Source organism: Euprymna scolopes, chromosome 19 (genome assembly GCF_053919585.1).
Source record: "Euprymna scolopes isolate OS-2025 chromosome 19, ASM5391958v1, whole genome shotgun sequence".
Classification (NCBI taxonomy): domain Eukaryota; kingdom Metazoa; phylum Mollusca; class Cephalopoda; order Sepiida; family Sepiolidae; genus Euprymna; species Euprymna scolopes.
The window spans coordinates 126,949,710-126,964,642 of record NC_136500.1 but is presented as its reverse complement, the minus strand read 5'-3'; the positions used below and the strand labels follow the sequence as shown (position 1 = coordinate 126,964,642).

At 34.2% G+C, this 14,933-nt stretch overlaps 1 protein-coding gene across 2 annotated transcripts in view; it reads left to right on the top strand.

Moving 5' to 3' along the window:
- The window catches only part of LOC145239962 (AP-4 complex accessory subunit tepsin-like), a 28,093-nt gene that overhangs the window by 3,939 nt on the left and 9,221 nt on the right, over positions 1–14,933 (top strand). The window contains exons 2-5 of one of the 2 annotated variants that reach the window (XM_080103548.1): positions 8,008–8,080; positions 10,876–10,967; positions 12,193–12,286; positions 13,450–13,517. In XM_080103548.1, coding sequence (XP_079959674.1) covers positions 8,008–8,080; positions 10,876–10,967; positions 12,193–12,286; positions 13,450–13,517 — 327 coding nt within the window. The remainder of the gene's footprint in view (positions 1–8,007; positions 8,081–10,875; positions 10,968–12,192; positions 12,287–13,449; positions 13,518–14,933) is intronic. The other variant, XM_080103549.1, reaches the window with a different exon arrangement.

Here is a 14,933-nt window from a genome sequence, read left to right as displayed (position 1 = left end):
GTGTTCATTGGTTTTCCTGTCGTGTCTGTTATAGAGCGTGGTGTCATCAGCATATATACCCATCTTACAGACAAATTTGTCAGGGAGGTCATTTATGAATATAACATGTATCATTTTCACTAATACTTTTGGAAAAGGTGTGAATTTATATATTCTCTTTACGTTTTGGGTGAAAGAGTAAGGCAGATTAGATTCAAGCATTGACTGTACAACTAATCTAGAAGGAAAACTAAATTAGCAACAATCGTTATCTGTTTATCCCAACGTTGTTTCCAGTCATTCTGGATTTCTCAAATATACCCATCTCAGAGACAGTTTTTTCAGGGAGGTGGTCATTTATGAATATTAGGAATAATAAAGGTCCAAGGATAGACCCCTGAGGTACTCTTGCATTTATATCATATTACTTAGATGTACGGCCGTCAAAGGCAACCTGGATTCTTCTCTTACTTAAGAAGGATTTAATTGCATCATGTATTCTTCCAGTGATACCATATGATCTGATTTTCCTGAGAAGACCATCGTGCCATACCCGGAGGAAACCCCATATTTTGAAAAATGGTTGGATCATTCTATTGCTCCAGAAAGTACCTATATATATATATATATATTTTTTAAATTACATTTTCACCCCAAACAAGGCACATTGCCACTTTGATGTAGGGGGCTACTATCAGGGACATAAGCTACAGGGGTACTATGTAGGGAGTTGGGCAGCAAGATGTCAGTTCACATTACACTTGAACTTCTGCATGTCAGTATAGTTGGGGAAGCAGGGAGCCGGAAGGGAATTCGAAAGTCTAGCGCTTCTGGGGAAGAAACTACTGAAGTAGAAGGCTCTCTTACATCTAAGGATCTCAACTGTGAAGGGGTGGGATTTAGCTGCTTGTCAGGTTTGGCGTGGGTATTTACGTCGAGGGAGTACAAGTGCTTGCAGTTCGTTGGAGCATTCACCGTTAAAGTACTTGTAGAAGAGGTAGAAGGATGCAACATTGCGTCGATGGGACAGAGGCTGAAGTTTAGATGATAGTTCAGGACCTATCAGATTGGCGACCCTTTTGAACCCTGTCAAGGAGCGAGAGACTAGTAGCAGATGCAGAAACCAAAATATGACAACAATACTCCATACATGGGTGAATGGTGGCCTTATAGAGGTACAGGATACTTTCAGGCGTTAATAGCTTTCTAGCATGGTAGAGAGAACCTACCTTCTTTGCAGCGGTCCTGGCAATGCTCTCAATGTAATTGTTCCAACTCATGTTTCCTGTGAACGTTAGGCCGAGTAGTTTAAAAGATGTACTTTCAGATAAAGAGTCTTTGGCCATTGCTATTGGTGGTAGAGAAGATTTCTTGTAATTATTGAAGGAAACAAGTTTGGTCTTGGCAGCATTTAATGTGACCATCCATTTTTGTCCCTGTTCCACTACAGATTGGAGGTCATCCTCTAGTGTTTCTGCCATTTCTTTAGATATGTGTTCGTTTGTTTTCCTGTTGTAGAGCTTGGTGTCATCAGCATATATACCCATCTCGCAGACAATTTTGTCAGGGAGGTCATCTATGAATATTAGGAATGATAAAGGTCCAAGGATAGACCCTTGAGGCACTCCCACATTTATATCATATTGTTTAGATGTATGACCGTCTCAGACAACCTGGATTTTTCTCTTATCTAAGAAGGATTTAATTATGTTAAGTATTCTTCCAGTGATACCGTAAAAGAATAAGGCAAATCCTAAAATGGAATACTGTCACCACATCTGGGGAGGTGCTGTTCAAAACACTTTCTTGCCTTGACAGAATACATAATCCACTTTGCAATCTAGCAAGAGTGATCTCTTCTGTTCCCTCCAGCTCTTTTTCTTTTACCATGGAGAATGTTCGCCAGAGCTCTAATCTCTAATCCCCCCCTGCCATATAAAACATTCACACCAAGAATCATTATAGCAACTGCAAAGAACTTTCCCTTCATCATCCATATGCCTAGCGGCAGGTGGATTTCCATAAACAGAGATTCTTTCCAAGATCTTCTCATCTGTGGAACACGTTTCCATGGGACTGCTTACTTGGAGACTAAAACATGGGCATATTTAAATTCAATGTCAACAAATATGTGTCATAAATTGTTTCCTTAAGTAAACAAATCTTGTTTATTTTATTAATCATTTTCAATCCTTTCATAATGTTCTTCATCATTAAACCAGCTGTGGTTCTCTCCAGAATCTGTCACTGCCATTGCATACAGAAACTACTATTTCACTGCTTTCAACGAAATAGATGTACTGTCACCATTAGGACTGCCAGTAACCACTGTAAAAGAGTAATAAAGAACACAAGAGAGTTATATGCTCAATCCACCAAATCCAAACTAGCTTGGATCTCATGAGTTTTGGCAAATAACAAACAGGGTTCTGAACCAAAGCATGTCTTCTATCCCAACCATCATCAATGGACCTGAGGTAATCTCATCAGCATCAGACAGCCAAACTCTTTGCCAAGAACCTTGGAGCAAATTCTACCCCATATTTCTTCCTGTGTCTGAAAACACTGCAATATACAAATAACTGTGCGTGATGTTGCCAAGCTTATTAAAAATCTCGATCTCAGTAAAGCAACTGGCCCTGATGGCATTTCAGTTATAGTGATCAAAAAGTTTCAACCAAAACTAGTTCCCATACTTACAAAGCTGTTTAATCATTGTCTTAAGAAGAAATGCTTCCCAACACCCTGGAAAAGTGTGTAAAAACCTCTTTAATCTGCCCTGTATTTAAAAATTCAGGCGATCAGTCATCTCCCTCTCAGCGCATACCAATCCCGGTGTGTCATGAATAAACCACTGGAATCTGTGTTAAACAGAGAAGTGATTAACTGCCTCAACAGATACATCATCCTAAGTGACGTGCAATATAGTTTCCGCTTGTCTAGATCTACAGCTGATGTGCTAACAGTAATATCTCACAGGATTAGTGAATTGCTCTTGACAAATCAAAGGCTTTCAATAGGGTTTGGCATAAAGACCTGCTACACAAGATCTCCAGCTACGGTATAGCTGGAAATGTCTCTTCAATTATTAAATCAATTTTCTCTGATAGGTTTATAAGAGTAGTAGTTGATGGGCAAAAATCAGAAACTCACAGTATTAATGCTGGTGTCTCTCAGGGTTCCATCCTGGGCCCAACTCTCTTCTTGATCTTCATCAATGATCTCCCAAATTCCATTCTTAGATCATTCGTAGACATTTATGAAGACAACACTACTATCTATGGAAACATTTCTGAGATGAGAAATGCTCAAGATCTCTTTGATTCTCTCTCCTCTGATCTTGAGCACGTGGTGCAATGGGGAAAAAGGTGGCTTGTAATTTTAATACATCTAAAACCAAACTTCTATCTTTCCATCATCAACACTCTGACCCACATATGGCTTCTATTGAAATAAATGGCTATCACCTTGACGACGCTCCATATTTAGACAAACTTCTTGGTCTGACCTTCACTCCTGATCTGAAATGGAACACACACATCAAATCCGTTGTCACAGGTCGCTGGAAAAATGGTTGGAGTATTCTACCTCTCCAGTAGATATTTCATTGCTGAAGCAATTTTTTACCTGTATAAGAACCAAATATGTCCTAGGATGGAGTACTGTTGCCACATTTGGGCAGGAGCTGCTTGAAGCACCTATCTTGCCTTGACAGAGTTCAGAACAGACAACAGGTTGCAGAGAAGAGAAAAGGACATCTTCTATGAGGCTACGAAGTCTATTTTGAACTCTATCAAGGCAGGACAAGTCCTTTCTAGCAGCTCCTGCCCAGATGTGGCAACAGTATTCCATCCTTGGACGTACCTGGCTCTTATATAGATAGAGAATAGCATCAGCAGTGAGATATCTACCGGATCGATAGAAAGATCCCACCATTTTTCCAGCGGCCTTGGCAACAGATTTGATGTACGCGTTCCATTTAAGATCAGGAGTAATGGTCAAGCCAAGAAGCTTGTCAAAACTTGAGGCCTCCTGAAGACGAGAGCCATTCATTTCAATTGATGCCAGATGTGGATCAGAATGTTGATGATGTAAAGAGAGAAGCTTGGTTTTAGATGCATTAAAAGTAACCAGCCACTCCTTACCCCATTGTACTACGTGCTCAAGATCAGAGGAGAGAGAATTGGAGAGAACTTGGTCGTTTACTGTCTTAGATGTGCTACGATAAATGGTAGTGTCGTCAGCATAAATGTCTACAAATGATGTAAGGAGTTCAGAACAGACAACATTTCCAGCTATTCCATAGCTGCGATGCCCTTTTTTCTTCTCTGCAACTTATTTCCCACAGAAGAGACGTTGCGATCCTGTCCACGCTCTATTGCGATTTGTATGGCAAGTGTTCAAATGAGCTCCAATCTATGGTCCCCCCCTCGCCAATCCTTCACAAAAAACATTTGTCAAGCCAAAATCACTATCAATAAATTCCCCCCACTCTCTATCATTGCCTAAACCTAAACATGGATTTCATGAACAAAGCTTTTTCCCTAGAACTGTCTGCCTGTAGAACTCTGTTCCGCTGGTCTGCTTTCCAGCTGACTACAATATCATTATCTTCAAGTCCAACATAAACAAGTTCTTGTTCAGCTGTCCTCGTAAATGATCTAATTATATCAAATTACATCTACCAACGATTATTAGTATGTATCTGTCTCAATGACTACAATACACACATTAAGCCTTATCCTCAAATGGCCTGAGGACCTTGATATATGATGACCCCTTTGTAAAAAAAATAAATATTGGACCTTGGCTTACACACTTTAATTATTGTCAAAAATGAGTTTTGTAATTGGTATTTTAATGGCTTCAAAATCACAATTTGTAAGTACTGATGAACTCGCTGCACTTGTACCCCCCCCCCCCGCCCGAATGAAAATATTCCTGATCCACTTGACTAGCTGCTAAATAATTCACTGTAGAACTCCTTAGAAAGAATTTCTACTCTGATAGTTTCTTTCCTCGGACGGCTTGTCTTTGGAATTCTTTTCCTGCTCATTGTTTTACTGACAGTATCAGTATTCAGAAATGTAAATGTAATGTGAATAAATATCTTGCTGCACAACTCCTCAGTTAGGTTCCCCATCCATAAATCTGGCCCCTATCATAGTGACCTCTTAAGTTTCAGTGGCAACATGCCTTATTTGGGATGAATGAAAGTATTAAAAAAAGGGAGGGGGGCTCAGCTGGAGTAGCTTAATCGGTAATCTATAATATAAATCTCACCTATCTGTTTAAATGTATAAATGCATGTTTGTATGCCTACCTAAAACTTTTGATAGCCGCGTCGGAATGTGTTGAAACCAGTATTATTTAAAACCTTAAACTTTCGGACGACAAATATCGAAAAATTGTCTAAAAACATTAATTCCTTCACCCTCAACTAGGCACTTTTCTACTGGGAGGAGTCGCTTTTTTCGCTGATATTTTCGAAAGTCATCCCCTCTTTTCGATTAATTAATCTTAATTTTAACATTTGCCACTTCCTTTTTTTTCCTCATTTTTGACAATAATTAAAGTGTGTAAGCCAAGGTCCAATATTTATAGGCGCAACAGCAAAGACGTCACATTTTTTTTTCCACATTCTTTTCCTTCTTCGCGATACAGGTTCGAGCCTGCCTGCCTACTACCACGTTTTTTCTCTTTTTGCTTAACACACACCTCCAAACACCCGAGCAATGCCAGGCACCCAGGCTAGTCTATTATATAAAAGGCAAAATAGGCGCAAATGTTTGTGTATCTCCACAAAAGTCTTTTTGCATCAGGTTCTCGCATCGGTAGGATAACTGGGAGGAGTTTTCATATACTTCCCAGATCGTAATATCCAAGATTTGCAAACGGACATTGTCTCTATCTTTTTTTTGATCGAGTTTTAAAAATTTCCCTCATTTCGAGTGTTGGTTTGTCTTTTTCGTATCAATAAAGCAAAACTAATTGAACACTAGTGCTGCCTTGCTCGGGTACTATCTCTTCTGTAATTGGTCCTTGGTCAATGTAGGGGAACCCTTCATATGGAGACAATTACTATTTATTCAGACACTGCCAGATTTCCCCCTTTTTGGGGGAGCTGGTTTTGGGGAAAACAAATAAATAAAACGGCAGAAAGCAGGAAGCTTAACTGGCCTCCGGACAGATTTAAAAAGCACCAATATTTTTTATTTTTTTATTTTTTTTATTTCGTCTTTATGCCAATATCCTCCACCTGCGCAAAAGATAATTACCAACTCTTTTTTTTCACATTCTTTTCCTTCTTCATACTACCACTTTTTTTTTTACACCTCCAAACACCCGGGCAACGCCAGGCATCCCCGCTAGTAATCTAATAAGAGGAAAATTAAATCACAAAAGTTTTGGACGAGGAAAAAGGGGTGTATCATTTTTAACGATGAAATTTCAAATTTTGTAAAGGAAGTTTACATTAAAAAAAGAAACTTTGACCATGCGTATTGAAAAATTGGTTCTCATGCAGAATAAGGACCGTGCTATTGTTGGAATTTTCCAAGTAAAACATTGGAAAATTTTGGACATTTTTTTGTTACGTGCAAACGTTTGCCAATTTTTTCTATGAAAAAAAATATTATTTCTGTTTTTATGACTTAAATTAAATGAAAAATTAATTGAAAATTGAAACAATGTTTGTTTATTTATCGTTTTATTTATTGTGGACTTCCACATTTTCTAGTTGTTGTTTCATGACATTTTGATCAATTATTCCTCTGGCCTTCGTCAGGTGGTTAACCGCGACGGAATAGGAACACTGAATCTCCTAACTGCATCCTCAACAATTACTGCCTTCCATAGTTGTTGTCATCTCACCACGTTTTAGCCAATTAAGCCTCTGGCTTTGGGTAGGATTAAAGCCCATGGCGCCGTGTATAGAGACGTTGAATCCCTACAGTTTCAGGTGAGCATTGTCTGAAGATAGCAGTTTCAATCCTATCCAAAACCAGCCAGAGGCTTAGTTGTCCAAAAACGTAGTGAAATGACAACAACTATGAAAGGCAGTAATTGCTGAGGATGCAGTTAGGAGATTTGGTGTTCCTATCCTGTCGCGGTTAACCACCTGACGAAGGCCAGAGGAATAGTTGGCCGAAACGTTGTGAAACAACAACTAAAAGATAAGGATAATAGTTCGCGATAAATAAATGAATAAATAATACAAATTAATCATCTTAATAAGAATGATGAATTCCAATTAATACTTTTTTTGTTATAAATACAATGAATTATTGGTTAAATTTTATGAAACTTTAAGGAATTTAAAATCAAGGAAAAACACTCATTTAAGGTAAGTTTCATGAATAAATATTTATTTTTTGAATAACAAACAACTGATAGCAAATCAAAAAAAAATTTTTTTTTGTATCATTTAAAAAATCTTTTGTTTTTTTTTGTATGATTAAAAAATTTTTTTGTTTTGTGTGATTTAATTTTTTTTGTTTTTTGTATGATTTAAAAAAAATTTTGTGTTTTGTATGATTTAAAAATTTTTTTTTTTTTGTATGATTAAAATTTTTTTTGTTTTTGTATGATTAAAAAAATTTTTTGTTTTTTTGTATGATTTCAAAAATTTTTTGGTTTTTTGTATGATTAAAAATTTTTTTTTGTTTTTTGTATGATTTAAATTTTTTTTGTTTTTGTATGATTAAAAAAAATTCATGATTTCTTCTTTATTCAAATCAAGATAAAAATTGTTTTTATTTTTTATATGATAATCCAATTATAGCAAATGTTTTCTTAAATGACATTTGCTGCTGATTACATTCATTCAGTGTTTCGGCACCTTTTGGCATTTTATATAAACTGTTCAGAAAATTCTGATAATAGCATGGCCCTTATTCTGCATGAGTACCGAAAAACTAAATAACATCACAAAATATGATTTCTTGAATTTATATATTTATTGCTTTTTATAATCTGACTTGCAACGAATGAAAAGTAAATAATTTAATTTTTTTTTCTTTGAAACAGATTAGTTTGTTGATGAAAGCCACATCTGATGATGATAACCCGATCCCAGGATACCTTTACGATGATGTCAACAGTATCCTTTTTCTCTGGTTGCTTTTCAACCTTAATTGATGTTTCAATTCTTTTAAAAGGCCTTCAAGTCCAATGTAAACAAGTTCTTGATGAACCAAAAATCAAATAATTATCCAATCAATACAAATTTTTTTTTCGATTGTTAAGTGAAGAATGAACTTTATAATGGTGTAGTTTTTTTTTTTTTTCATAATCGATATTTATATATGTATTTTTTTGCCTACAAAACTCCCCTTTATTTGTGGGTACAAATATGCTTAAAATAATCAGCCAAAACTGAACAAAATATATTGCATTGTGGGAAGGGTGAGGATTGTAAATAAATTAAAAAAAAACAACTGTGCACGTATCAGATTTTAAGGTTGTAAATCTTACTAAGAAGTCAATATAATTTTTTATTATTTGAAAAATTTTCTTTTCATACTGAAAAAACTTTGAAATTCGATCAAGGAATCGTTTACACTCTGATTTCAGTGGGATTGTTAAAACTCAATTTTAGTGAATTAATTTGAAAATAATAATTAACTTGTCTTATTAAAAAATAATGTGTCTCACAAATTACTTGTCGTTTTTTTTTTCTTTTTTTTTATTCCTTTAAGTCAGCAGATTAAATAATATCAGTCAATTCTTTTTAACCAATGAAAATACAGATAATTCGTGAGTTCAACCTTTTTTTTCTTATTAAGATCAATTTGCTTATTTCATCGTAATAACTAATCATTTTGTTTCTCCTGGATTGTGCGTTTGCTCCTCAATAGGAACCTATGGTTTCAACATTTCTTGAATTTTCAAACTACATGGCAAGCAATGCTGAATCCCTTTTATCACAGAAATGAAGCAAGTAAGAGCCACTTCCACTGTCCGAGGTTTGACGTCATCGTTTCTGCTGAAAATATGTTTGGAAAGAAATGGAAGGGTAGTTAATCCAAGGAGGTAGCTCATTCTCGTTCGATGAGCCATGATTGGGCAGAAATTTATTATTCTCAATTATTATAGCTTATAACCTGACAAGCAGCAAAATCTCACCCTTTCACTTTAGAGGTCCCTAGATGTCAGAAAGCCTTCTGCTCTAATAAATTCTTCCTTTAGACAATTATTACTTTGGAAATCCCTCCATTTTTTTTTTTTTTTTTTTTGTTTTGTTTTTAATCATGTTCACCCCTTACAAAGCATATCGCCACTTGGACACAAGGGGCTACTATTTGGGGCCATGTCTAGGAAAGATTAACAAGATATTTATGTTATATTTAAACTTCTGCATATCAGTACAGCTAGGGAAGCAGGCAGCAGGAAGGGAATTCAAAAGTTTAGCTGTTCGAGAAAAGAAACTATTAGAATAGAAAGCTTTCTGGTATTTAGGGACAACAACAGTGAAGGGGTGAGATCTTACAGTGAAGGGGTGAGATCTTATTGCTAAGCGGGTTTGTCGGGATATGTACGTCGAGGGGCTACAAGTAAAACGAGATCATCAGAGCATATTCCATTAAAATATTTGTAAATCAGGAGCATTATATTTTATTTTTATTTATTTGTGTTCATGAGACTCCATTTTATTTTGTATTATATTTTGTTTGTATTTATTTGTGTTCATGAGACTCCATTTTATTTTGTATTAGATTATTGCGTAGGGAAATGTACACAGACAGACACACAGACAGACAGACAGACACGTTCACTTTTATAGATATATAGATTGACTACTATTCTCATCTTGGTTGTTATATTTGCAACATTTCTGCTGATGTGACTTCCGTGCATCTTTACATCAAACTCTGCAATCTTTATGTTGAACTCTGGGAAATGGTATCAAATTTTGAATCAAACCCAATATTTAACAAATACTTTTAACAACAGGGCTATATGTCCACGTGGATAAATATGGCCTAATGGTTAAAAATGTTAGTTAACAATCAGTTCTAAGTTCCAATCTTCTAAAGGTTGAAGGTTCAATCTTTACTACAGGCAATAATAACTAGTGATGGGACGATTCCAATATTTTTTCCTGATTCCAATACAATTACTAAATCCGATTCTTTATAAATCTCTAAATATTTATATATTTGATATTCAAGTTTCTGTTGAACCGCCCCCTTAATCAGATCTTCATTACTAGCAATTACGACGATATTATCCCATTGATTACTTTAAACACAATAACCCTTATCCCCGAGTGGCCTCCGGGCCTTTATAAGTGGCGACTTACTTGTAAAAAAAATGTTTAATTATGAAAGTGTTATTTTGTCCTGATTACTGTAAAAACATCTTAAATGTGCCTTTATTTTCTTGAACGTAAAAACATGCTTGTGAGGTGATCCAGAGATTTTAGTTTTACTGGAAGTTTAAATCAATAAATATTTATTATTTTTTTATTACTACAAGCAGTGGAAGTTGTTTCTTAAACCAAAATCAAATAAAAAGATAATTTAAAGAAATGATTTAGGCATCGGAAAATAGGCTTAAATTTTTCCGATACCGATTCTGATACCCTAAAAATCCCTGATTTTTCCAATTCTCGATTCCAATTAATTGTCGCAACACTAATAATAACTAAAAATAACAAATTTTTGTCCAATCATGACTGACAAAATGATAATGATCTGCTTTCTTTGGATTAAATATTTAATTAGAATTTCTGTATGGCTTTCAAAGTTAGTAAAGGTCAGAGGTTACATCAGCCAAAATATTTTGAATATAAGAACATAGGTGAGAATTTTAGTCTGGATAAAATACAATTTTTCAATTCGCATCTCGAAAATTATGAAAAAAAAAAGTTGATTTTCTCTTTAACCAAATCAGAAATCAGCTATGAATCGCCTGGATACTGCATTAGTTTGCTTGAATTTCTGGTCAGTCAGTTGGAGAAAAGATCCTACCACACAAAACTCAAAGTAAGAAGAAACTGTTTTCAAAATTTTCTTAACCATTCATAACCTGATTGAACTAATTTTTCAAGTCGTAAATAAATGAATATAACAGCATATAAAGTGGGAATTGATTCAAACACACCTTGTATGCATTAGTTCAGTATCTGGGGAGGTGTCCAACACTTCCATATTGCAACTGTCCATTGCTTACATTCAGTATGCCACTATCTAAAATTAACAATAAAATTTTTTTTTTAATCATCTGCATCATAATTCAAGTCACAAAATTAACAATAAAACTTTTTTTAATCATCTACATCATAATTCAAGTCACAAAATTATCAATAACATTTTTATTTAATTATCTACATCATAATTTGGGTCACAAAATTAACAATAATTTTTTTTTAATCATCTACATCATTCAGGTCACAAAATTAACAATAACATTTTTATTTAATTATCTATATCATAATTTGGGTCATAAAGGGTTAATAATATAACTGGAAATTTTGTATGTTTGATATTCTATTTTCTTAATTTAAGTTAATCATAGATGGACTGTGTTGCTGTATCATGGCTTTTCAGTGTAGGTAGACTGCCCTATGTTTCAAACTTAGTATACTGTCTAGTCGACAACGCTTCTAACCATTTGGATGTTTGTGTGAGTGAAACTTGAAAATAATTAATGAAATTTCCAAACATGGTAGATATTTTTATATCTTTCCTCGCACTGGAAAATATTAACAAAAGCAATTTTCAAAAACTAAATCTGCCACATTATTAGATTTCGTTTCTAAAAGAAGAATTTATTTTACAAATAAATTATCTGACTAATCTCAAAATAGCACGAGTGTCAAAAATATTTTAACAATAAACTGAATAACTTCAGAAATAATAACAAAAGAATCAGCTTGCAAAACCCCACTATTTTTATATGAAAAGCTTTGCATTATTATTAATGGTACTTAACGATTTCACTTACTGCTATGCTCAACTCAAGAATGCAGCAGATGCAGTTAATCATAGATGGACTGTGTTGCTGCATCATGGCTTTTCAGTGTAGGTAGACTGTCCTATGTTTCAAACTTAGTATACTGTCTAGTCGACAACGCTTCTAACCATTTGGATGTTTGTGTGAGTGTGTGTCTTATTAACAAATGCAAAACTATTGTATAAATTTTATTTTGGAGGATAAAAAAAGCTTACCTTTATATTTGTGTAAATTGTTTTTTTAAATTATTTTCAGGTTTTAAAATTGATGACATATATTGTAGAAAAAGGGCACCCAGATTTCCGCCATGGCCTTCGACGTCAAGCTACTGGTATCAAAGAAGCAACTAGTATGTGTTTTATAATTCGTTTGTTGGCCTCGTTTTTATCTATTGGGTGGTTATAAAAATGGAAACGAATTTGATGTAATTAGTTTAATTTTGATACAACATAATTTTGTATAACGTGCCCCCCCACACACACACACACGCACAAAGCAATGGTTAGGCGCATTTTTTTGCTGGGGGTAACGTTAATCAAAAAGAAAGAGTAAAAACTTCTATTAAAGAATTCTCTTAACATCTTGTTGTATTTTTACCATTGAAGAAATGAAAAAAAAACACAAAAGGAACTATATTTTGGTGTTAGAAAGTTGCCTCCGGCTTCTTTATGTATAGAAGAGTGGGGTGTGGGGAATGTTTAGCTGAGTCTTCATCAATGAGAACCAGCCTAGAGACATCTTCACTAATCAGTTATAAAACTTGCTTTGACATTTTTCTATTTTCTAACTATTCCAGTTGTTTGTTTCTCGACATAACTAACTAGCCTAGAAATCAGTTTTGTTTATTTTTAAAATCTCACAATAATTTCATCAAAGCATTATTCCACGATTTCTAATCTAACATTCAGATCATGACGCAAGATCATTCAACATTTTATACTATACTGATGATCTGGCTTATTGTCGACACCATAGCGGATGTCCAGTCTTTGCTATATTGTCTTGAATCAACTGTGGGTGACATTTGTCTGTATGTCAGTGTCTCAATTACTATGCTCTCTGGTGTTAACATCAAGCTAGTTGCTGAATTCATTACGTTGGCAGCTATATGGTTTCTTCCACAAAAACTGATGTTCTTGGAGAGTATGAATTGGTCTATACCAACAACTAACAAGTCAGTCAAGTCTGATACTATAGATCAGGCATGTCAAACACACAGCCCATTGTAAACACGTTTGTGGTCTGCATAAATGATCTTCCTTTCTCCCTCTACTCATTGCCAATAGCAATAAACATACTGAATTTTCAAGAGTCTATAATTTTAAATGCCTGTAGAAAAAAGTCTGGAAACTATCAAAGGCATCTCTTAGATGGTACAAGGAACAAATAGTTTAGTTTTGGCAAATTTCGAGAAGCAAAGAGGGAAGTAAGTCACAAGGCTGCTGAATGTAAACCCAATTTCCACTTTCTACTCTTTATGTCGACTGAATAATTATTCTTTTAACCTTCCAGAGTTCAGTGGCCCACCTGACCCCCTACATGGGAACATCCCTTACCTGATGGTTAGACAAACAGCCCAGGTGAGTTATCAGATGATATTAAGATTTTACAATTACATTAAATGAAATTACGTAACACCTGTAACAAAAAAAAACAGGATAATGTACATATGGATAAGAATCAAGGTGATTCCTATAAGAGGCTTTGCAATCATGCAACTAGAATCCATGACTGGTGACAGGCATAGTTATTATATCATCGTGAAATAAGTATTCTTTTCATTGACAAAATTATACAAGAAAATTTACAAAGATTATCAATTTTTTTTTCAGATTAGCGCATATTTTCTAACTTCCTTAGCTCTATCATTAACCCAAAGTCAGAGTGGCAACCTTCCCACCCTCTCATAATTGCAAAGATCTTAAAACCACACATAATCGTCTTTAAAAAAAAAGGCACACAGGATTTATCTCCGATAGAAAAAAAATGGTTAACTGCCCTTAAACCGTCCTAGATTTCGATTTCAATTATTTGTACATATAATGCATTACAATTCAGCTTTGAGTTCTTTAACTTTTTTCTTTTAATGGATATATAGAATTTTTAAGGAATTGCAGCATATTTATGTGCATTTACTGCAGATTATGTGGAAACCATTAATTTTTGGAGATTTTCAGTAGCATATTCAGATTCCTTGTACAGAAATACACTTATATGGTAAATTTCATTGCTTAATCTTCTGATATGACATTTTTACTGAAAAAGTATTGTAAAAAATGTGACGAAATGCATATGGTCTTAAAGAGGAAAAAATATCCAAACATGTGAGGCACAAAAATAGCCATAACTTACTTGATTTTAAGTTGATTTAAAAAATTTAAAAAGATTATTTCTTAGCTCACCAAGCTCTTTCTATGTATACCAATATTGAAATATTTTAAGGTATTTCAAATTTTTTCATGTGTATTGCTATTATATATATATATATTTATTTATTTGTCTACAACATTCCCCTTTATTTGTGGGTCCAAATATGCTTAAAATAATTAGCCAAATTGTGGGGAGGGTGAGGATTGTAGATTAAAAAAAAGGGGGAAAAAACAACAGCGCACATATCAGACCTTAAGGTTGAAAATCCAAATTTTGAATGTGTTTTATTTTTCATCTTTTGTGTTTTGAATTGTGAAATTTGTTGAATATGTTAATAATTATTATCTTTCAGATTAGCAAAAAAAAAAAAAAAATTATACATTTTCATTATTTTTGCAAAAACCACTACTTTCAATCTTTGAAAAATAAATAATTTTTTTTTTAGTGAGCCCAGTATTGCTAATATTCCATTAAATAGTAAATGCTTTAAAGAATCAATACGAAAAAAGAAAAAAGAATCAATAAATAACTGCACACTTTGCTAAAAATATGATGATTTCTTTCTGCAATTTCTTGTTGATTCACCTATGGTGGCCCAACCGTGATACTCGATGGAGTTGTTTTCA